The sequence below is a fragment of the Oreochromis aureus genome, linkage group 7, assembly GCF_013358895.1.
Source record: "Oreochromis aureus strain Israel breed Guangdong linkage group 7, ZZ_aureus, whole genome shotgun sequence".
In the NCBI taxonomy this organism is placed as follows: domain Eukaryota; kingdom Metazoa; phylum Chordata; class Actinopteri; order Cichliformes; family Cichlidae; genus Oreochromis; species Oreochromis aureus.
Window position 1 is genome coordinate 26,378,119 of NC_052948.1, and position 22,760 is coordinate 26,400,878.

Sequence of the window (22,760 nt, forward strand, 5' to 3'; positions counted from 1 at the left end):
TAACATGTGGCTCACAATGAACAGCATTTCTCAGTCTGGCTCCATCATACTCCAGATAAATTCACATCACCCTTTAGCAAGACTTTGAAACAAACAGGTGATGATCTGATTGGTTTATGGGATCAGAAAACTGAAGATTTAAAAAAATAATTTAAAGAGTAGAATAGCTCTTGATTGTCAAACTGTATGTACAGTGAAATTGTGGAAATTGGGCAGTGTTTCCAGGATTTCAACAATACCGGGTTGATGCGTGGAGTAAACAGAACAAGTATTTAATACGCTGCCCTCGAATTGGCGCCTATCAGATATTACAGTGATAAGAGCTCTTGATCTTAGCCAAAAGGCTGAAAACTGATAAAAGCAGCAAAATTACACAAAAGGAAATACATTCGATTTTCATTGTTTCTAGTGTTTGTTTGTTTGGGGTTCTTTTTGTCATTTAATTCAAAATGTAAGCTTTTATATAGTCTATATTAATTCCACAGAAAGTCAGCACCGTTGACAGATGGCAAGCCCTGCTGGAAATCAGTATGTCCATAAAGCTTGTCAGCAGATGGGAGCATGAAGTGGTCTAAATATCCTGGTAGATAGCTGTGTTGATTTTGGATATAAAAACAGTATTGACCAACCACCACCAACACCAGCAGACAACATGGCACTCCAAATCATCGTAGGCTTTGGAAATGTTACACTGAACTTAAAACATCTTGGATTTGGTGCCTCTCCACTCTTATTCCACACTCTAGCAGCTTGATTTCTAAGTCAACCCCAGGTAAAGATGCTTCTCATGTTGCCTATGGTTCAGGAGTGGCCTGATACTTGGACAGCAGCCTCAGTCCACTACTTGTGAAGCTCTCCCACACACACTCACATCAATACTAATGTTCAATTTAGAATCACAACCCAGTGACCCACAGTCCAGTGTCACGCAGGCCTGTCCTGCATATTACTGGACTGTAAGAGAAACTTAGAGTATCCAGAGGGTTTCCAGGGAAGTGATGACATGCAAACTGCACAGAGGAATGCCCCAGCCAACATGAAGGTTTGAACCAAGAGGCAACTACGCTAACAAGTACACCACCATGTCCACCATGAACTAGAAAACAGCAGAACATTCAGTCAGTCTTTTTTTTTTAAATTAACCCATCACCAAATGCTTAAAAGGTCTCAGGACAGAGATATGTTTTAGTTGGCTATACTTTTCTGACAATTTGATTTGATTTGAATTTGTATTTGGTGTAAGGTACCAATCAATGCTGGCATGGTTTGCAGTATTAAATTGGTGTGTGTGAGACAGGAGAAGGAAAATGCAAGCACAGCTACACACAATGCATGGTTTGCATACTGTACATTATATTGTATTTCTTACAGGAGGCGGTGTCAAAGGTGGAGAATGAAGCTAGTGAGGAGATGGGCAGAGTGGATGAAGGAGTGGAGGAGTTCTTCACCAAAAAAATCATCCCTGACTATGCACTGTGAGTTGACCTAACACACACACACACACACACGCAGAAGAAATGCATTACTCTTCACGAATTATTAACTTGAACTTAAATTTGAACCACTTGATTTTCAGCAGTATATCGTATACTGTCAAGTAGTTGAAATTTACTATTGCTGAAATATTTGTTTAAATTCTGTTTTACGGTCAACAATGTTAATTTGGCTATTACCAAAATGCAGTGTTCAGCTGGAATTATGATGATGATGATGATCAGGATAAATGAGTAGAGATCAAAGAAAGTCAAGTGAGCACCAGATGAAATACACAATTATGCTACAAGATTTTTAACAAACTGCAATTTAGTAATTCCTCGAGCCAAAACTAAATTTTTGAAACACTCTGTTATATTCAGATCATCTTTTAAGTGGAACAAACTGATTTATGCAATTAGAGAACTAGCTACTATTCGTAATAACAAAAAAACCATTTAAAAGCCCATTTACACAGTTTTGAATTATTGTAAATATTGTAAGACGGCAATGCTGTGACCTGTTTTTGATTCGTGTGTATTGTGCCTTAATGTTATTGATATTTGCATGCTGATATTTTTACAATTGTAAAACCTTACTGTGGATGCAAGAGCCAAATCATGTGGACATCTTTGCATCTACTTTCTTGTGTAATGTTTTATTAGATTATACTTGATGACTTGGACCCCAGGAAGACTAGCAACCACTACTGTGGACGCCTATGGGGTTCCTTATATATAATTAAATACATAAATAAATACATAAATAAATTGACCTGAGTCAGATACAAACATACAACCATGCCTATACACACACAACTTTCCACACACACAATATTTGTACATGAAAAATACCAGACACCACATGTGATGACCTGAGGTGTACACACAGTTTTCTGGAGCTGAATGAAAGGATAAGGAGGAGATTAAATAAAGGTTATTATGACAACCTGAGGTTATTAGCTTTATGACAGTTTTCCTTATTGTGTTGTTTTTTCAGTCAGCAAATTTCAACAAGAAAATTAGTATTAAACAGACTGTAAACTGTATTCTCCAAATCTTTAAATTCTCTATATTGACATTCTAGGTCATTTATTCCTAAGTCATATAGCTGGCTGGTACAGATGATCAGTGACCCCATAAATGTTATAAGCTGCACCCTAACGGCTCTTTAGTCTGCATTAAGTGCTACTCCTTGAGCTTGGACTAATGTTGCCAACGTTGTTATTTTCCCTATTACTCACGCTAGGCACCCAATGCACACAGTGTTGTCATAACATCACAAAGTCGAATGTTTTTAAAGCGTTTTCAGGACTATACCTTCCATGATCGCCTCCACTTCACAATATCATCAAACTATGTCTTTTGCAATTGTTTTGATTAGATAATTTGTATTTAAATTCTAGAGACAATAAGTGTGAGGACAACCTGTCAGAAAAGAGAAAAGAGGAAAAAACTCCCTTTGAATGCCAAGGCAGGGAACTATGGCTGTTTATTTTTCATCTGTTGATATTCTCAAACCTGACTCAGTAGAGATTTTGTTCTACTACAGAGATTACATATAATTACAATGTTGTAACACAGAAAATATTCATCTGACTCCCATACGAACACTGGCAGTAATGACAGAGGTCATAGTGTAAGCACACATGATTAGAATTCAATGACAGGCATCTCTGCCTTGGACCATTTTGATCCCTAGTTAAGCACATTTCATCCAACATCCATATTTTGATGACATTGTCTTAACCCAGTCATGAGGATTGTATCAGATCTCATTCAGATATATTTTTGTGAAATGAAACTCGTGTAACTGACACCTGCAAAGACAAATATATGACCTAACAAAGTAAAACAGGAAGTAACTTTCTAAATATATTCTCAGAAACTTGACACAAAGGAACACTAAGGAGGCAAGGAAAACAAATCAATACAGTTCACTTTGATTACTATAGCACCAAATCCTAATAACAGTGGCCTCAAGGCGCTTTGTATTGTAAGGTAAAGACCCTACAATAATAAAGAGAAACCCCAGCAATCGGACGACCCCCTATGAGCAAGTACTTGTGGGAAGGAAAAACTCCCTTTTAACAGGAAGAAACCTCCAGCAGACCCAGGCTCAGAGAGGGCAACCATCTGGCATTACCAGATAAGGTTAGGGTTAAGGGAATGCTTGGCTCAAAAGCTCAAAAGATGGTTTTCAGGGAATACTGTTAAATGTTCTGTTCCCATACCATATGTCAGAACAAGATCTAGACTGTGATTAAAGTGGGGGTGGGTTTATTTTACATTTTGAGAGAATCAAATTAAGTCTAATAATGGATTAAATGTTGTGTTGAGGCTGTCATTTTTAGGTCTACTTGGATATTAAAATCACCCACAATAATTATTTTATAGATGAGCACTAAATGAGATAAAAAGTCTAAGAGATCAGATAGACCCACTGACTCTGAGTAAGGCCCAGGTGGACGATAGATAACAGCAAATAAGTTTTCCAGGTTTAAGTTATCCAGCTAGGGTTGATAAGGCTGAGCGTTGGTCTTTTAAATGAAATAAAACTTTCTGGGTCTTTGGTTGGTTAATAAGCTGGAGTGAAAGATTGCTTTCACACCGCCCCCTCGGCCTGTGCTTGGAGGTTTCTGATGGTTCGAATGACCCGGGGGGTGTAATCCACATTTCACTGTTTTACTTTTTGGTGCAGTTGTTGATAATATTGTTCTTTCTTTGTGATTTTTTAATGTTTTTTGCTCATTTTTGGTGGTCTGGGAGCAGACACAGTCTCTAAGGGGATGGAGTTTTGGAAAGAAAACAACACAATCAACTCAGATCATGACATCCGGGGCTTTCAACTGTATTTCACTGTCTTTGTTTTTTAATATAACTGGTGTGGGGCAATGGCATGACAGGTTATGTAAAGGGCGAGTCCCCTATCTGTATACAGGGATGGTGGTGCTCTTTCTTCAGCCATCCACTGATTCTTTTTTTAGTGTTAGTGTTTTTAAATTCTGTTCACAGACCGCTGACATTTCTTTCTGATGTTCAGCGTTCATTTGCTGAAGTGGTTGTAGTGAGGCTGTGTTCTCAACAGCTGTTAAATGTGATGTCATGACTACAGGTTTGTGCTTTGGTAATATACAGACTATTCAAGGCGCCTAGGCATATTTAATCATAGTCATATGGTGCTACACTTTATCTGCCCACAGACAATTTAGATTTACCAGTTAGTGCCACACAGAAAAGCTCCAGAGATCAGGAGATTCAGACAAGGAACCTTCTTGCTGAAACAATGGTGCTTACCACTGCACCAGTGTGGATCAGTTGGGCCCCAGGTTAACAGCGACTGCCTCTAATGCTGCTGGCAACAGGGTGTCAGTGGAAACTTTGCTAATGTTGGCTATAACGAAGAGGAGAGGGGTAAAGCATGTTAGGAGGCAGCGAGAAAAGGAAAAGCATCAGTGTGGAGATGAGAATAGGGACTAAATGTTGGACAGCAACTCATCCACACTTAATTGAGTGAAATAAAACTGGATAAACAAAGACAATTAAAACAAAACATTATCCTTTCTGTACTGTACTCTGCTGTGCAAGTCAGCCTTATCATACTAATTTGTATGGTGGCACTCCTTATGAAAGAGGGGACAATGATGATCTCACCCCCCACTCCAGTCTTCCCTTCAAATGGAGATATGTCTTTAGGGTATACCACAGGTGTCGAACTCCAGGCCTTGAGGGCCGGTGTCCTGCAGGTTTTGGATGTGTCCTTGATCCAAGACAGCTGATTTAAATGGCTAAAATACCTCCTCAACATGTCTCAAAGTTCTCCAGAAGCCTGGTAATGAACTAATTATTTGATTCAGGCGTGTTGACCCAGGGTGATATCTAAAACCTGCAGGACACCAGCCCTCAAGGCCTGGAGTTCGACACCCCTGGGGTATACCATCAGAAATGTTGGGGTTCTATATCTGTGAATCAAGACTGCCTACAAGTTATCTACTGATATTTTCCTATAGTAACTAGAGCCCATTCTGGTCTTAAGTCAGGATGCAATTCTCTAAATATCCTCTAATCCAAACTTTCCTCTTAAACATGGTAACATCTGAGGCAGCTCTATTCACTGAAGGAGACTGTGACATGCTGTTAAAGCTCTGGCAGCTGAATCAACATGTACACATGCAAGTTTTTATTTTGTGTCACATTAGGATCAGAGTACTTTATTAATCCCTAAGGAAATTATGTGGTCACAGTGACAGACTCAATTATATTTAATAATACAATATATTATATCCATCCATCATTCTCTTTTGCTTATCCTTATCAGGGTCACAGGGGGCCTGGAGCCTATCCCAGCTACCATAGGGCAAAAGGCAGGGTACACCCTGGACAGGCCGCCAGTCTTTCGCAGGCCTAACACATAGAGACAGACAACCATTTGCACTCACATTCACACCTATGGGCAATTTAGAATTACCAATAAACCTAACCCCACTAACTGCAAGTCTTTGGACCGTGTAATTGACATTGTACTCCAAACTGTAAACAGTAAAACTTTGTTGTTTTCACTTTAGAGGATGTGCAGATATTAAGGGTGTAACTATTACACTGTGTAATGTGCATTGTTACCACATACAAAACTCAAGCCCTGAGTTTACATGCTACCTTAATTACTGTATATGCTATAACTACTGTAACTATAATTAATATTAGTAGTAGTATTATATGTCAGCCTCTCCAGGGGATACTTGGAGTATGGTTGCTATAGTAACAATAGACATTTTTGGACATTTTTGGTCAGAAACATATTTTCAGTGCTTCTCAGTGCATCTTGGGAAGTCCCGTGCTTGTTTATTTTACAGCATAACTGCAAGTTCATGGTTCATGGTTAAGGGTCATATGATCCAGCCCCAACTATAAGCTTAATGTTAAAGAAGAGAGGGTGTCTGAAACCAAAGCTGTTACCACAGTAGAGGAGTTTGAGGATGAGGTCTATAATAGGACTGGGTCCTTAGTGCTTAGTTATGATAAGGGATTTCAAATTCTATTCTGGATGTAGAGATAATAATATGGGGATAATACGGATTTATGGATAATAATATGGGGAAAAATATAACTGTTTTGCAAATTTCTGTCAGTACTCTCACTAGAGCATTTTGGAACACCTTTTTAAGCACAATGGCATTCCTATTTTAATATCATTCAGTTTTTTTCATGAATGTGTTTATTACTCTCTATTATCAGAATGTACCAGAGATTTAACTGGCAACTGAGAAATGTAGACATATTAATAATACATGAATCTTTACCCGTCATATTTCCTACAAGTTTCCAGTGAGAATGCTAAATGTACAGAACACAGTCCAGACAAGGCGATGCTCAGCACTCCATCCCTTTTGGTTTTCTACCTTTAAAATAAACACACCTCCTGCCTGCATTACACACAGATCATATCTCTCAGATTGACCCAGCCTGATTCCTGACCACTCAGTGTGTGTGATTTACATTTTAATTATTACCCAGGCTTAATGTAAACATCTGTGATTGAAAAATCGACTCTTCCAGTGAATGTAAGAATCAGCTGTTTCATGGTTGAATTAAGAACATATAAGAGCTATTACACCAGAATTGCCATGTCAGAACAGCAGTTTTTAGGTTTTACACGGCAGACAGAAAAGTCGGAAGAGAGCAAGCTGGAATAATACACAGGACATGATCTGGGATGGACTCAAACCCAGGCTTTTCAGTTGAACATTAGCGGCACCAGGTCAAAACAGCTCTGTTGCTGTGTTGACAACAACATGCTATGTTGGTGAAGCAGGTGTGAAACTCAAACAAATGTCTTCCCCTTTGGTGTTAGAATCCTTCATTTTCTCTATGCTAAGCTAAATCTCCCTTCACCTGCTGCTGTTGAATTGTAAAGTAAAGACAAAACTACATAGACCTGACCGGGCCCATATCCACTCAGGACCAGAACCCTGATTAGACTAATATATGTATATATTTAACCAATGGGTGAAGCAAATTTTAAGCATATTACATAGAAGTCCAGGTGTAGCTTCCAGGTTTTTTGTCAATCTGTCAGTCATTTAGGAGCTGTTTTTGCCCTGTGTGATGTTTGCATGCATGTTAGCTGTGTGCCTGAGCTCAGCATGTCTTTGGTCCTGTACCAGTAGTTGTAGTACTGAATGTCTCTTCTTGTCTGTTGCTCTTTCTGCTGTTTTCCTGCTGCAGAAAAGGCCAGTGGGAGGAGTCAAACCCTGCCCAAGCCACTCCCCCAGAGTCAAGCTCCACCCCCTCAGTCTCAACCCTCTTGTCCTCTACGTCTGACATTATCACCTCCTCTACCACCACTCTCACTTCACCCTATGCATCCACTGACATGTCCTTCACGTCCACTGATGTTCCACCCCTCTCTACCTCCATTCCATCCACCTTTTCTTCCGTCACCACCACCACCACACTTCCCACCAAAAATATCAAGAAAAAGTTTGGTGACTTCTTTGCCTTCAAGAGGGCTCGAGTTGCCCGAGCCACCAAGGCAAGTGGGGGAGAGGGAGGAGGAGGAGAAGGTGTGAAGGTCAAAAGGACCTCCATTGCAGACCTCATTCGACCCCTCCGTGAGGCCAAAGAAAGGGAGAGGGAGAGGGACAAGGAGAGAGAGAAGGAGAGAGGGGCAAGGTCAGTGGAGGATGCTAACATTTCTAATGATGCCACCACCACAGAAGGAATCCCCGCCACCAGCCATCATCTTGCAGGCGATGTGCGGGAAAAGAGATCGCCTGCCCAGACGTTAACCATGACGATGCCACCCAGTGAGACCACTCCCTTGTATCCCACCATCACAACAAGCCCTGATCTCACGACTACTGTACTTTCCAATCTGGAGGAAGAGGCAGCTCCTGTCTTGCCAGCTCGCATGCTCAGTCCTGTAGTCACTCGCACTCTGACTGGGCAGGACAAGCAGCTGGTAGGGACTCCATATGGAGAGAGGAGACTAAAAGTAACCAAGAGGGCACTGAGAGAGGGAAAGAGCCAAAGTCTCATACTGTTGACGGGATTAGAGACTGATGAAAAGGATACACCCACTAAGGTCAGTCTTGTGATACCTGGGACATCATAATAACAATAAATTATGAGATGAATCTCGATGGGAACCAAGGTTTCGAAAAAAGCTAATGTCAGAGACTAGCCTTTATTTTGAATTTCTCTTGTTTTAAGTCTAATTTTAGCATATTAAGGTAGAACCTTTCCCTGTTCTTTGACCTGCTCCCATTTTATATTGTAGATGATACTATTTGTTGTTGATACAGAGTAAACACTTCCTCAAAGGTCTACCTGTTTTTATGATAAATTTACCATATTATCACTTTTGTCGCACAGATATAACCAGTACGACAACACAGTCGGGTCTTCGCTGTGCTCATGTGTTAACACAGTGATACTGTTAGTAAAATTCTAGTGAGGCTTCATGCCCATTCTCATAAAACATCTACTCTATTCTCAATCTATATATTGATAGTTTTCAAATAATACCAACGGAACCAAGCCAAGCCAGTGCTTGTGTGTGTGTGAGAGAACAGTTATTGTTCTAAGTGTTTCTGTACTGTCTTTCAGAAACATGCTTCGGAGAGCACATCTAGTTTTGAACAGAAGCTTCAGGTGATGTTGCACAGAATGGGTGTGGCCAAAACTCCACCTGCTGAAACCAAGATGAGCCAGGTAAATGGGGGAGTGCGCATGTGTGTGTAAACATATTATTCTGAACATTGTTTGCCTTAAACATTTTTATCTATCACACCTCTTTTATTTTGTATCTTTTTAAATTGTGAGCAACACACTCCTTACCCATTCTCCCACATCTTATTTTGAAAGTTCGCCAGAAAACAAAAGTGATTCAATCTCATTGAATTATTTTTCCCTTTTAATGAGTGATTGATTAAGAAAATGGATGATAGATTGGAATGTCTTAAGAAAAACCATGTATCTCAATTTTTTCCATATTTATTGAGTCTACTCTCATTAAATGTACATTACAGATCAGTGTGGAATCTTCACAGTTTTTACCCCTGAGCCATAAAAGGCTGACTGAGTATTGTCACCATCCTACCGGGCAGGCTGGCAGCCAGGCAGGCAGTGTGCCAGTATTTTTGTAATTAAATAGTATTAACATTATATTTTTATGATTCAAAGAAATATGTAGATCTAAAATTACCTTTAACTTAACAGACATTTCCACTCCTCTGTAGTAGGCTAGTGCTATTAATAGGAATAGAAAGCAGCAATAATGGCAGTTTTCACACTGACACTGAGAAAAATGCTTTTCTACTCTGTCTGAACACCCAACGTGCTTTACACAACTTCCCTCATTTACACCACGAGCACTTTTTCCCGTGCACTTTCTAAGTGTTTTCTATCTAACATTCGCACACACACTTTGATGGATGCATCAGAGAGCAACCCAGGTTAGTATCTTGCCCAAGGATATTTGGCAGGTAGACTGGAGCAGATGGGGACCTTCTGATTAGTAGGTGACCTGTGTTCTTCTGCCCTGATATGTTTATGTGGATAATCTGGTTCAAAAATGCTGGAAACTATAGAGCAAAAGGCACCAAATTCCAGCCCATACCTGTGCACTTTGAAAGCCAGTAGCTTGGTCAGTTTTCATAGTAGGACGTTAAATTTTAACTTGGCTTTAAGGAGTACAGTAAAGTTACTACAATGAAAAACAGGTTTAAACTTTTTTAAGTTTTTAATGGTTTTATTGGAATGACCCAAACCAAACCAGCAAAATAGACAAAAATAATTGGAAGAGAAAACAAAGGTGAACAGTAAAATCCCAACTATCTCATATTTATCTTATTTATTTATTTAACCTTCGTTTAACCAGGAGGGCCTTGAAATTCAAATCTCCTTTTCAAGTGAGATCTGGCTAAGAAGCCATAACATTATAATAATGGTATGGCTGTGAACATGAAAACACATAAAACAAAAATAAAGACTAATTCCTCTTTTACAGAATAAAGATGAAGAGCTGAGAAAGGCCAACTCTGATGGTAAGTATTTTTGCATAAATATCTCTATCATAAAAAAAATATGTTCTCTATAAGTGTGTTTGTGTGTGTGGTTGTCAGTGTGTGAGTCAGTGTTGCTTGAAGTAATGTCCTTTAAGTTCACTACATAAAGGCCAGTCCATTTGTCAGGTATTATTGTAGGGTCCACCTTACAATATAAAGCGCGTTGAGGTAACTGTTGTTGTGATTTGGCGCTATATAAATAAAATTGAACCGAACTGAAGTTGAACCATTCTGATTAAGTAACCAGTTCCAACCTTTGTTTTTTTAGTGTACATGGTTATAAATCAAATTTAGTTTAATTCTTTAACAGAAACTTTGAGTCTATACTTATTGTTTCATATAGTTTTATACATTTTGCTTTTTTTCATCACTCTTCTTATTTTGTTTGAGTCATCAGTACTAATCCTTGTTTTAAGATCTGCCATCTAGAGCTGTGTTATAAGCTGTAGGATTCACATATTATTCGTAATATTCACTGTCTTCTACTGTCCTGCCACGGTCCCTCAGGTGCTATTCTTGACAAACCTGAACCACCTCCCACATACATGAAGCCCAGGACTATGTCTACTTCATCAGGTATCAATATTTCCTTGCTCATGTCTACATATAAATTATAATCCCAATCTATAGTTTGGCAGAGCCAGCCCAGCAAAAAAACACGGTATTGCTGTGTGGGACACCAATATAAACAAGTCCACTTCTGAAAACACCCTTGAGCATGTCCATGGTTTATGCAATTACTGAGCTTTTTTAATAATAAAATAAAATATAAAAATAAAATAAAATGTGATAATAAAATGCTGTCTTTCTGAGCAACCAACTAGGTTGTTTTTTGGTGTTTTTTGGTGTTTCTTAATTTAATATTTGGCAATATTGTATGAGTATAGTTTTTCCAAATCACGACAAGCACACAGTAAGACATGCACAAACGATGAGGGGAACTTGTGCCTGTGCCACACCCTTTGCAGAAAAGGTGAGCAGCAGCACTGCTTCAGGATGTCGAGCTGCATAATCCACTACAAGTAATACAAAGCAATATCCGCTTGCACAGGGAAGTCTGTCCCCAGAATTAAGGAATGCAGCCGTAACTTTATGCATTTGCCACTGTATCTCATTTCTAGCGGCACTATGAGCGATTTATCTATGTCCCCATGCACATATCTGACCTCCATGAATATTGCTTCCACCAACACTCCCGAACGAACCAGGTTTTGGTAGACTAAGGTCTGCGTGTAGCCCGAGTCCACCATAGCCTGCCGTGTACGCCCTTGGCACCTTACCAGAACTCTGTACATGAGTCAGCTGCTCACGCTGTGCCGCTGCCTGCTCCTGGGGCATTTGAGCCAGGACGTGCATCTGCTGCACGGGCTATAGGTCTAACATCGGGTGTTGGGATGTTGGGTGCCATTGTAACACTGTTCAGCTGTTACAGGGACCCAGCATAGGGCTAGGGTTAGGGATGTGCACAAACGATGTGGCTCAAGTGTCTTTGGTTACAGAGTGAACTTGTTTACACAGTTTGTTTTTTCAGACTGTCATGTGGTTCCAGCTGTCCTGCTACCCACCCCAGCGTCAGCTCATACCTCTCCTCCACAGGTGCCGCGTGCTACTGAAGTAATAGAGTCAGGATTAAACAGTCATTGTCAGCTCTGTGTGCCAGCCTCCCCTGGCACAGCCTCTGAACCCACTGCGCCACCTCTCCCCTGTAGCCGAGCCACAGACCGCATCATATGTATTTAAAAGAACAACACAGTGCTTTATAAAAAAGATTTTAACATGTTCTGGATATCTTGTTATATCCTATGTACTATATGTAAACAGCAAAGTTTAGTCTTTGGAGGTTTTAGTTTTGGTGGACATGGGACACTGGACAGTGAGTGACATCATAAACATGTCTTCTGTAGTGTAACCAGTCTGATGTATCTAGGCCTGTGATATGAGAACACAGGAAGTTCTGTACTAGTATGCCATGCTTTCTGTGTATAATCTACATCCTTTTAAACATCTGTCCAAACTGTGGACACTAACTGGGACAACCTGCACTGTCCCCTTCACCCTGCTTCCCAGCTGATCCCAGGTATCCAATCAGATCTCTGCACCCCGTTCGACCAGATCCTCTCCTTCCTCCAAAGCCCGCCCTCCCAGAGCGTCCTATTGGCCCCCTGCCACCCAAACCTGCCATCTCAGCCAGACCTCCCCTCTCCACCCTGGCTGCTGCAGGAGGAGGAGCTCGTCCCTCTTCTGCTCCTCCTTCCAGCAGCTCAGTGGAGCTGCTGGAAGGAGGGAAACATGATGGCAGGCCAGAGGAGACTACAAGACAGGTAATATATTTCATTTTTGAAAAAAATATATAAAAACGACTGACCAAGAACAGTCACTGGTCTCACAGCTGGTTTATTTAATGTTTTCTTTGGCTTGTTGGGAGACGTTGACATGCGGATTTGAAAACGGGGTTAATTTTGCAGTGGATGACTTTTCAGCTGGTGGAACAAATTTGTGGTACTGCTACCTTTTGCGGCAATAGGTTTTAAGGCACGTTTTGCAAATTACTGCGTTTTGTTCGACATCCTTCTCATGAAATCCAAACTACAGCAAGTGTCATTCGCTCGCTCGTCTGAAACTCCCACAGTCGCTATATTTTCTGGTAGCCATTTTAATCATAAGTATCAAAAACACTTTAGTCAATAGAAAAAGAAAGAGAAACTAAAATTTGAAAAAAGAAAGTTTAAACAATATTTTGTGCGTTACGAAACTTACTGAACTATCTTTTCTGTCATTTTGTGAGGAACTAGCCCGTTTAGAACCAGTACAGGAGTTTTCACTTTGATAGCTGTATCTAGGTGATGATTCACATTCATGTTGTTCTGTGAAGAGGAAAAACACCTTTATATCTGATCATATTTGACATTCTGAAAATGAAGGACTGCATTTAAAAATAGCTGTTGATGCAGTGCTTTTGTTAAACCCCTTGAATTAAACCTTCTTGACCGATTCATTGATTTCAAATCAATGGTGGCATACAGAGAAAAAACTGTGTCAATGAACATCTGCTGATTGTTATTCTTAGAATGGAAGCGAGGACGGTTTCCAGGGTGGAACATCCACCGTGCCCTCTAGAAAGGAGCTTCCTTCAGTCCCACCTCTCTGGAGAAGTCCCGGCACACAGGATCGCGCTGAAAAAGCACAATCAGTGACAGAGGGTATGTCTTACCTGTCTTATTAAAAGAAATGTATCTAAATTGTGGTGGTTCTGATACAACTTTCAATCAGCTCTGGAATCCAAGTCAGTGTAAATAAATGATTGTGTGTATTTTCAGAGAGTCTTCCTAAGCCACGTCAACACATGAAGCCTCCTCCTCAGCGTAGAGCTGTGTCTGTCCATGAGGATGCTTTTGCCATGACACAAGGTGAGGCTTTGATGAAACTGTGAAAAAATAATGCTAGCAACAGCAAATCCCAAAACTGGTTAAATGAAAAATATTCAAAAAATGTGATTAAAATAGAAAAAGATTATCAAAGTAAATTCTTCAGTGTTGTTGGAACATGAAATCGTATAGACTGAAAAAGGACCTGTGCTCTGATTTCAGGAGCAGTGATAAGTACTTGTGTTGTATTGACACACGTTGCATCTTTCACAACAAATAGGAAGAATTTTATACTGCATACTAGAGCCCTGCACTGGACTATGTTTTTAAATCCCACTCCCACAATGTTTGTGTCCAATCCTGCTTGAATGATTTACCAGACAACGGAAAAACACTCGGTCAACTTTACTGTTACGACACAACATTAATGTGTCTACTGGAACTTCTCTGGCCACAGTGTAAATGTCCAAGTCAACAACTTTCAGTTTATCACCCTCAGTGAGTGTTCATGGCCAGAGACACAATTCATTGTAACCTCTCAGGCTGATGTTACTTTGTGTGTCTTGTTTGTTGTGGGCCTGACATTTAGAGTTTCAGTGTCCGGCTCCTCCAGTCCACATGTCAAAGATACTGAGCTGCGAGTTGCCCCGATGTATCCAGAGTGTGTGAATGTTAGACAGGCTTAGAAAAGAGTCCATGTATGAATGTTTGTGTGATGGTTTGCATGAGGCTTTGAGTAAAACGTTTCATCCATTCGTCACCTAACTGTGGTATTCTCCCACAACTGTCCTGGAGAAAGGGATAACTGATGATTGACTCTTTATTATACCTCATACCCTTCTTTTTCAGAGCTGAAGGCAGTGTTACAGAGGTCACCCATCCGTTTCCGAGGCAACAGAAGTGATCTGCCATCCTGCATTGAAGATCCATCCAGTGGAGAAGGACAGAGAGGTCTTCTTAAGTCATGCTCATAATTTAGCCTTTTTGGCCTGTCCTTTTCCTTCTTTGTTTTACTTATTAATCTATATCATTCATCTTCACAGCCAGTGACATGGGAAGGGAGACTGATAAAGATAAGAAGGGCATTCCCCAGAAGGAGGAGCTGCAGGAAAGACGAGGAAGAATGGGATGTGGAAGCACAGCAGCCGAAACCAAGCACCCCCATCCAGGAAAGGGCGAAAGCCCAGGCTCAGGGTGTCCCTCCTTTACAGCTCAAGCTCTGCATGAAGCAGATGCAACCCAGTTTTCCAGCCATGCGTTTGACAAAGCTTTACCCACCCAAGAGAGGCTTCCACCACATACCCGAACACTGGAAAAGTCTCCAGTGATGCCCCCACCCAAAAATAGCACTAGCACGGCCCCAGCATTGCCCCAAACTCTAGATAAATTATTTGTCTCCCCAGCGCCTCGAGAAAAGACCCTCAGCACAATCCCAGTCACGTCCGGATATTCAGACGTCCCCCAAGTAAGTCCTACATCCCACAAGAAGAAGGTCCCCAGCCCGGTGGATCTGAGAAACAGCACACCAGAGAAAGAGACCATCTCTAAACATCACACAGTGAAGGCAGAGGCAGCAGACCAAAGAACTGAGCCCCCTCTGTCTGAATAGCATCCACAGACTGACTTACCTGAGGAGAAAACACATTTAGGAGGGAGAGGTCTGAGACATCACTGAGATCTGGAACTGAGGGCATATCTGAGAGTATCTGAGAGTAGTGTGAGTGTTTTAGTGCAGCAGATAAGTAGAAAATCACAGTCACTAGACCTTTGTTTGTTTGTTCTTGTGGAGCCATTGATTTGAAAAATCCCATTAACCACTTGAATTTTAAAATTGGTCCCAACGTGGCTGCCCACTGGTAAATTTCAGAATTTTTATTTTGACATTAAAAACACTGAACAGCACTTTTTGGGAGATTTCGAGAGGGCAGTAAAGCTGCAATTTCAACACAATTGAAGTATTAAACAGTTAATATTGATAATAAATGTCACCCTGGCTGGCGCACACATTAACATAAGCTGTTTAAGCTTGTTCATTGGCAATAACCTGCCATCTTTTATCATATCAGATCAAGTATAACCAGCTGTTTTGTTAATGCAGCACTTTCATTTTAGAATAATATATAATCTTGCTGTAGATATTGACAGTTAACCATGTCACACAGCAATCAGGCCTTTTAATCCTGTTCTAATTGTTTTTCTAAATACAGTATTTTTTGTAAATAAATCAAAATGTCAACCTGTATTTCTGAATGAACTAAAAGCTGTTGTGGACCTCACAGGGCAGACTGTAAACCTATGATTTTGTAGAACATGATGCATTACTGTAGATTAAACAATATAGTCTTTAAAAAACCTGCTCAACCCTAAACATGTGCGGCGGTAATACTGGTCCATGTCACACTGATGGGGAACATTTTTCTGAAAAATCATTAGATAAAAAAATGTTACAAATTTACTGCCAGGAAGGAAGAGGTCAAGCAACAGCAAGAAGCTGTTTTAATCTAATTCTGTTTGTCTTCTTAAAAGGAGGCTTTATTTATTTATTTATTCATTCATTCATTATTACATTTTTATTTTTATTTTTTTGGAGGGGGTAGTAGGGGTATAGTTTGCCAGTGAGTGGTTAACGCGTTCACTTTACACGTGAAAGATCCCAAAACCCAGCTTCTGGGAGTACTCCTAGTGCTGAATGCATCAGCAGGGGCATCTGGCATGAACCTGGTGCCATATCAAACATGTGAATCCATCTGCTGTGCCAACCACTTAGTAAAGCAGCTCAAAAACAGGAAGCAGCTAAAAGTACCTTTACATAAAGTACAAAGAGAATGATTTCAAACATCAAAGATCAACTTTCACATGGTCAAACATGTGTGGTTTGATATTAAGTTGTCCTCGTATCTAAATGTGAGGTTTTCCACCAGAGTCAGCATTTTGAAATTTCAAATGGCTAATGGGATTCCTCAAGAGTAATCATAAATGAGTATATCTGCACATTTTAGTATTTGTATCCAATTGTGAATGATGTTACTTGCACTATTGTACTCTCCTGTAGAATCGCTCTCATGTTCGGAGTGTTCTCGTTAAACGTGTGAGAACCACAGGTACGGTACACCCAGATGCTACCGACTTTTCCTGTGTGCTAGCTTCTGTGTAGTTGGTGCATTTATTCTGTGGGGTGGATTTTTGATTTATATTAGTTATTTATACAGTGGAACCACATGCATTAGATTGCTGGCTTGTTATTGCAGTCTGTGCAAATTTACCCCAAAGATTAAATGTACTGACCGTTAGCTGTAGCTAGCTGGACACATATTCACCAACCATGTGTCTGCTGAGTGTATCAGTGTGTTGACAGCTCATCCTCTCATCTGATGTCAAAAATGATCGCGCACTTCATCCTGTTATTTTGCTGCAGACTCATTATTTTTTAATCCCATCCATCTTTGCATTGAACAATATGCAACTGTGCCACCTATAAAATTCATTTCCATCAACCCATCGTTAAGAGTCTGAAATGAGCTTCATCAGCTAAGGGACTGAAATCTTTTTCATGCACTTTCCACAAAAACATTAAATTAGTTAACAAGACATTTCTGAGCGTAGCACAACATCACACTTGGTTTGATTACACCATATCAGGCACATTAATAACAACTACTTAAAATTGTTATGATTTCAAAGTGGATTACAAACTCCATGCTGATAGCAGATATCTTTTCACTTTGCCTTTTTAATTTTGTCCCCTTTTGACAAGATGACTAGGTTTCTGGAAACTACATTTGTACTTAATATCTAATTGTGACTAAGGTTATTTAGAGACATTAATTACTTCATTTTACTTGGTCACACTGTGAGTCCAGGCAAAGGCTGGTTAGGTTGCCTTATGTCAGTCAAAGTAACCTCTTTTGGATTGTGCCATGGGGGAAAAAGTAATTAGTTACTAATACTACTGAACTCCTGCTGATTAAGATCTCATATTGCATATCCTTTTTTTTTAGAAGTTGAGGGAGATGCCTCATTAGAGGACTCCACCATGGGGGGTTAGTGAGGTAGGTTTAATCTATGGGTTTGCAGTGTGCCATGGTGGTCCGTTCCTTACTAGCCTAACATGCTCTGGGTTGGTTATGTTCAAGAAAAGGTATCAAGACTTGTTCTTTGTTTGCTTTCCTAAGCACCACAGAAAGAGTAAGGTTACAACTGTCTCATGCAGCATAAGAATAAATTTAAGCAGCATGTTTACATAAAAAGCAATTGTATAGTCAGATCTACACGTGCCTTAATGAAGAGGCAGTGATACTCATGATGAAAGCAGCATATTAAGTCAGAGTTTCCCTTCAGAAGCTGTTTTTTAGTTTGCATTATATTTTCAAAATCCTCATATTTTTTCTAGTTGTAGTTTGCTTAACATATGCAGTGTCCATATGCAACTCTATATACGGTTGTTGATTTTTGGTCATTAGTGCAAACACCACTTTTGCTATAAACACTCATGAATAAGGTTCATTTGCTGAGTTGATCTTTATGACAATACTTAATGTGATCATTATTGTTAAGCTTAGTTTCAGTTACAGTCACGCTAGGTTTGGAGGCCTCGGAGCCACCAAAATGATTGGATCTGTGTGCAATCAGCTTGTGGTCAAGCCTTTCGAATGGTCTCTTTGAAGATGGGCTGTAACCACGTGCAGTGAGTTACATCTTCAAAGTGACTTTGGTCCATTAAGACAGTAATAAAAGGGCAATAAGATAAAAGTCAAACTATAATCAGCTGCATTTACATGCAGTTCATTTGTAATAATATGGCAATTACCTGTTATAAACTGGCAAAAATTGCAAATCTGTTTGCTTAGTGTTGCAAATTTCAGTGAAGTAGTGCAAGACGAAATGCAAGGATGGACTAGCCACTTGGAGCACAGGCATAATACATGATGACGTGAGGTGTGGCCCACCTTAAACAGTCAACTTGATAAGCAGTTCATGGACTGTGCAGAATCCATACACAGCAGGTCCGACTCTCAGCCACAGACTCAGTCACAGTAAATAAATGCGGCAAATTTACAATTTATATATTTAGGAACAAACAAAGATGCAGCTATTTCATTTCAGCATTGACCAGAATTTTACCAAGAGCAGTGCAAATTTGCAGCTCAAAAGTGAGGTAGCAAGTAATGTATTAACAAATATAATACAGTGTAAAAGCAGGTTTGGCTCTTGTGTTTCTCTCTGAAAACAGAGAAAGAAACAGAAATGAGGAGACTAAAGAAGAATCGATAGGATTGTTTTAAAAGTGAGCTCTTCTGATAGAACTGTGTGTGTGGGCCCTGAGGACCAACACTCAGGGGCGTGCAGGGTTTAGCTAGAAAAGCTGGTTTATTACAAACTATTTAAACCTGAAATCTATGCATAGCAGCGGAAATGTGTGATGTAAAGAGCACAAAACATTTTTTACTGTCAGATCCCGATCCGTCTGTGTTAATGAAGATACTGTTTCTGTCACTCTCTGGGTTTTTCTGCAGACTCTGTTGAATTCTAGGTTCTTATTAAAGTCAGTATTATGTATTGTAACATTCATACATTAATCTAGCACACTAATGCAGTTCCAGTAGCTGGATTTTTAACATATGTGTGTTATCATATATTAATATGTAATAGCACCTGTCAAGCAACGTGTGCACGCTGCAGAGAAACAAAATGTTTTCATTGTATACTGATCTCTGTGTAAAAATGTGACTAAAGCACTGGAATGCAGGAACATGTGGGGCTTGGCTCTCGACGCTCAGAATGACAACTGAGTAAGGATCTACAGGACAGAGCCAACGTTCTGGCTCTTGGCTCGCAGCTTTAAGCCATCCACCTGTGCTGATTGTCCACTTGTTCTGTTAACATCTTCCCAAACAAATGAGCGCTCATAGCAGCAGCTATCACACAAATATCAGGCATGTTGTTCTGGCATTAAATTCAACACAAGTTGCAGTAAAATGCGAGCCATAAACCTGACTAAATCAGGTTTGTGTGATTCATTAGATTATATTTCCACTTGGTGGAGCAGACAAGTTGTGTTCATCATCATCCGACTGACTGTAACCTGTAGTCAGTTTGTCTGCATTTAGAAATTAGATCAGGGTTATTTGGAAACCTTTTACTATTTGAGTGTGACTGCAGTCATTGCAAGTCTGGAGACAGGTTGACTCCCAACAGGCGACCTGTGCCTTGTGACTAACAGAAGGGTGCTGTATGTTCAACTTCACAGCAACTACTTTCAAATGGTTGCTGACAGCAAAAAAAAAAAAAAAAAAAATCAGTGCTGTCTCTCAGCAACTGAGTTTTTCTGCTCGCAAAAAGGCCATCCTGTTTTTATTCTAGTCTGACTCAGGCTTAAGCCCAACAACAAAGAAAAAGTACTTTGGGTATGCCTAAATTGTTTTGTATGTTTGTGTATTTTATTAGATTTCATTTCTAAGTAACTAAGCACAAGAAGTGAATCCTTTACAACTGAAATGGAGGGTCTGGAGGAGGGTCCTATTGCTTTTCCCCTTTCCATACAGTGCACAACACAGCATGTAACATCTCTGCAGGACCTCAGTAGTGCCCAGTGAAAACTGCTTGGCATTGTGCAATCTTGCTATGAACTCCAAACTTTAATTCTTTGATTTCGTCCTCCAAAAGAAAAGAACAATATGAGTTGGATTTCCTCATAAACTAGAAGTGTTCAGGGTTGTTCAAAATCCAATGCATAAAACAAAAATACCTTTCTTTTGCAGTGTTCACATAGAACTGTCATGCCCGGTTTCTTTGCATTTGTCAGATATCGGTTGAGCCTTATCTTTAGTTTGGATACATAAGGATAGCTGAAATTCTTCTTCAACAACATTCAATCAGGAGTACAGCACAAGACCTTTTAGTCAAGTACAAGTAAAATTTAACCTCTTGAGATCCATCAGGTGGTTGGTGCTACTATATTTAGAACTTAAGTTCACTGTTTGTACCCAAATGGAATAAAACAACAGTGAGTTTATACGTTTGCAAGAGATTTGAAAGTTAATATCTTCTCGTTTCTGAAACTATGTTTGTGTTCCATTTGGCTAAAACACCACCTAATGCTGACCCTATGAGGTTTACTGGTGAGCTGACCTGAGCTGTTCAGAGTTTGGCATCATACGTTGAATTGTATTGATTTTTTTTAAGGAAATTCTGGTTGTACAAGTATCTCCAAACAGGTGGAAAATTAATTCACACTTATATGCACTGAAAATTATTGCAGATATTTATTTTAGTTTCTTTGTTTTCATTTTCTTTTTGCCTTGATTTCACGTTAAGCCTTTTTATAATCTTCAACTGAATACATGGGACACTAAAGCTCTGCTCACTCATTTTTGTGGGATCACATAAATATATTATATTCATATATCCATTCAATCAGTCCTTTAGTCAGCTTAATAATTTTCTCCGGAGTCACTAGATTAAAAACAAAACTATATAATCAGAGGAAAATGTTGTGTTTCTCTCAGGGTGGTTGTGGTGAATGATGTGTGTGTTTTATAAGAGCAGACCTCAGTTCATCTCCCTGTGATGTCTGACCCGAGCCTTCATCTTATCCTGGAGGAGAGTTTATTTTCTACCTTCATTGTTATTTTTGCCTTGCACGCACAGAATATGTACAAAACTACATAACACAAAATTATAAACAGAGTGTGAACCTATACTTGTTAAGATTATTAAAAAGTTAACTGAGTTGTGTGATAATTTTGTACTTTGTAAAACTTTGACTCGGTTGTTTGATGTCATCGGTCTCTGTGAAGAGTTTGTGCTCATTTTTTGTCTTTTCTCTTTCAAACCTTTCTCTTCCTGTTAAGTTTTTCTTCCATACTGTTGCCAAATCTTGCTCATAGAGCCTCATCAGATTGTTGAGGTTCTCCCTCTTAATGTTCTAAGGTCTTTGCCTTACAATATAAAGTGCCTTGAAACAGCTGTTGTAGCAGACTGGCACTATATAAACAAAACTGATTAACAGTGAATTAGGAAAAAGCTTCAAAAAGGCGGAGTTGGCTGTTAAAAGGTTTAACAGGCAAAGAGAACAAAAAGCTGCATCACAATCTCAGAAAGTGATGTTTGACCAACATTTAATGGTGTCCCAATGTTTTTAGAGATTCAACTACACTATAGGATCAATGTTAAGGTTTCACCCATGGGAGAAAACTGTCTGGAAATAAAGGAGCAACCACACTCCTGCAAGAACTGTTAAATAATCATTTAAAAAGATGACAAATGTGTTCATTTTCAGGTCCCCAACTTTGAATTCTGCTAAAGAAGGTTTACATGACTCACAGTTTACAGTAATTGTTATCTCAATACAGCTGTCTAATAAGCTTAGTATTCACATGGACTCTACAAATGTCATGGCAGTCTGACACAAAGGCTCTGGTTTCCAATGAATCTGCCTATTACCAGCAATAATCTTACTTGATTTAAAACTGGACCATCTCCCCTTCAGTGTCGTCTTCCTGTGTTCCACTTGCACTTGTGCAGCTACAGTTTCACCCTGGACCTCAAACTGATGTAGATATTATACATCAAGGTCTGTGTCAACTTGACCCAACACTGTTATTGGAGATCACGAATCATGATGAGAGCAGACCAACCAACATCAGTGGAGTCTCATGTCCAAACCTAAACCTCTCCTTCTTCTTCTCAGTTTATATTAGTGTGGCAGAGGTGTGGTCCCTGGCTCAGCAGGGGAGGAGTGGGGCAGTGAGCTCAAGGGGGCAGTGCCAAGGAGGATAGAGGGATAGGTGGTGTTTATTTATCTAATGAGGTTTCTCCCATATATATAGTGAAGCTGGAGACCTGAGGAGGGGAGT

At 39.8% G+C, this 22,760-nt stretch overlaps 1 protein-coding gene across 1 annotated transcript in view; it reads left to right on the forward strand.

The window, feature by feature from the left end:
* carmil2 (capping protein regulator and myosin 1 linker 2) overlaps positions 1 to 21,634 on the forward strand; it is a 64,788-nt gene extending 43,154 nt beyond the window's left edge. The window contains exons 32-41 of the mRNA XM_031753530.2: positions 1,372 to 1,475; positions 7,698 to 8,556; positions 9,081 to 9,185; positions 10,483 to 10,519; positions 11,048 to 11,116; positions 12,608 to 12,861; positions 13,608 to 13,740; positions 13,858 to 13,947; positions 14,755 to 14,856; positions 14,949 to 21,634. Of these exons, the coding sequence (XP_031609390.2) occupies positions 1,372 to 1,475; positions 7,698 to 8,556; positions 9,081 to 9,185; positions 10,483 to 10,519; positions 11,048 to 11,116; positions 12,608 to 12,861; positions 13,608 to 13,740; positions 13,858 to 13,947; positions 14,755 to 14,856; positions 14,949 to 15,514 (2,319 nt within the window). The 3' untranslated portion in view covers positions 15,515 to 21,634. The remainder of the gene's footprint in view (positions 1 to 1,371; positions 1,476 to 7,697; positions 8,557 to 9,080; positions 9,186 to 10,482; positions 10,520 to 11,047; positions 11,117 to 12,607; positions 12,862 to 13,607; positions 13,741 to 13,857; positions 13,948 to 14,754; positions 14,857 to 14,948) is intronic.
* Positions 21,635 to 22,760: the final 1,126 nt, after the last annotated feature.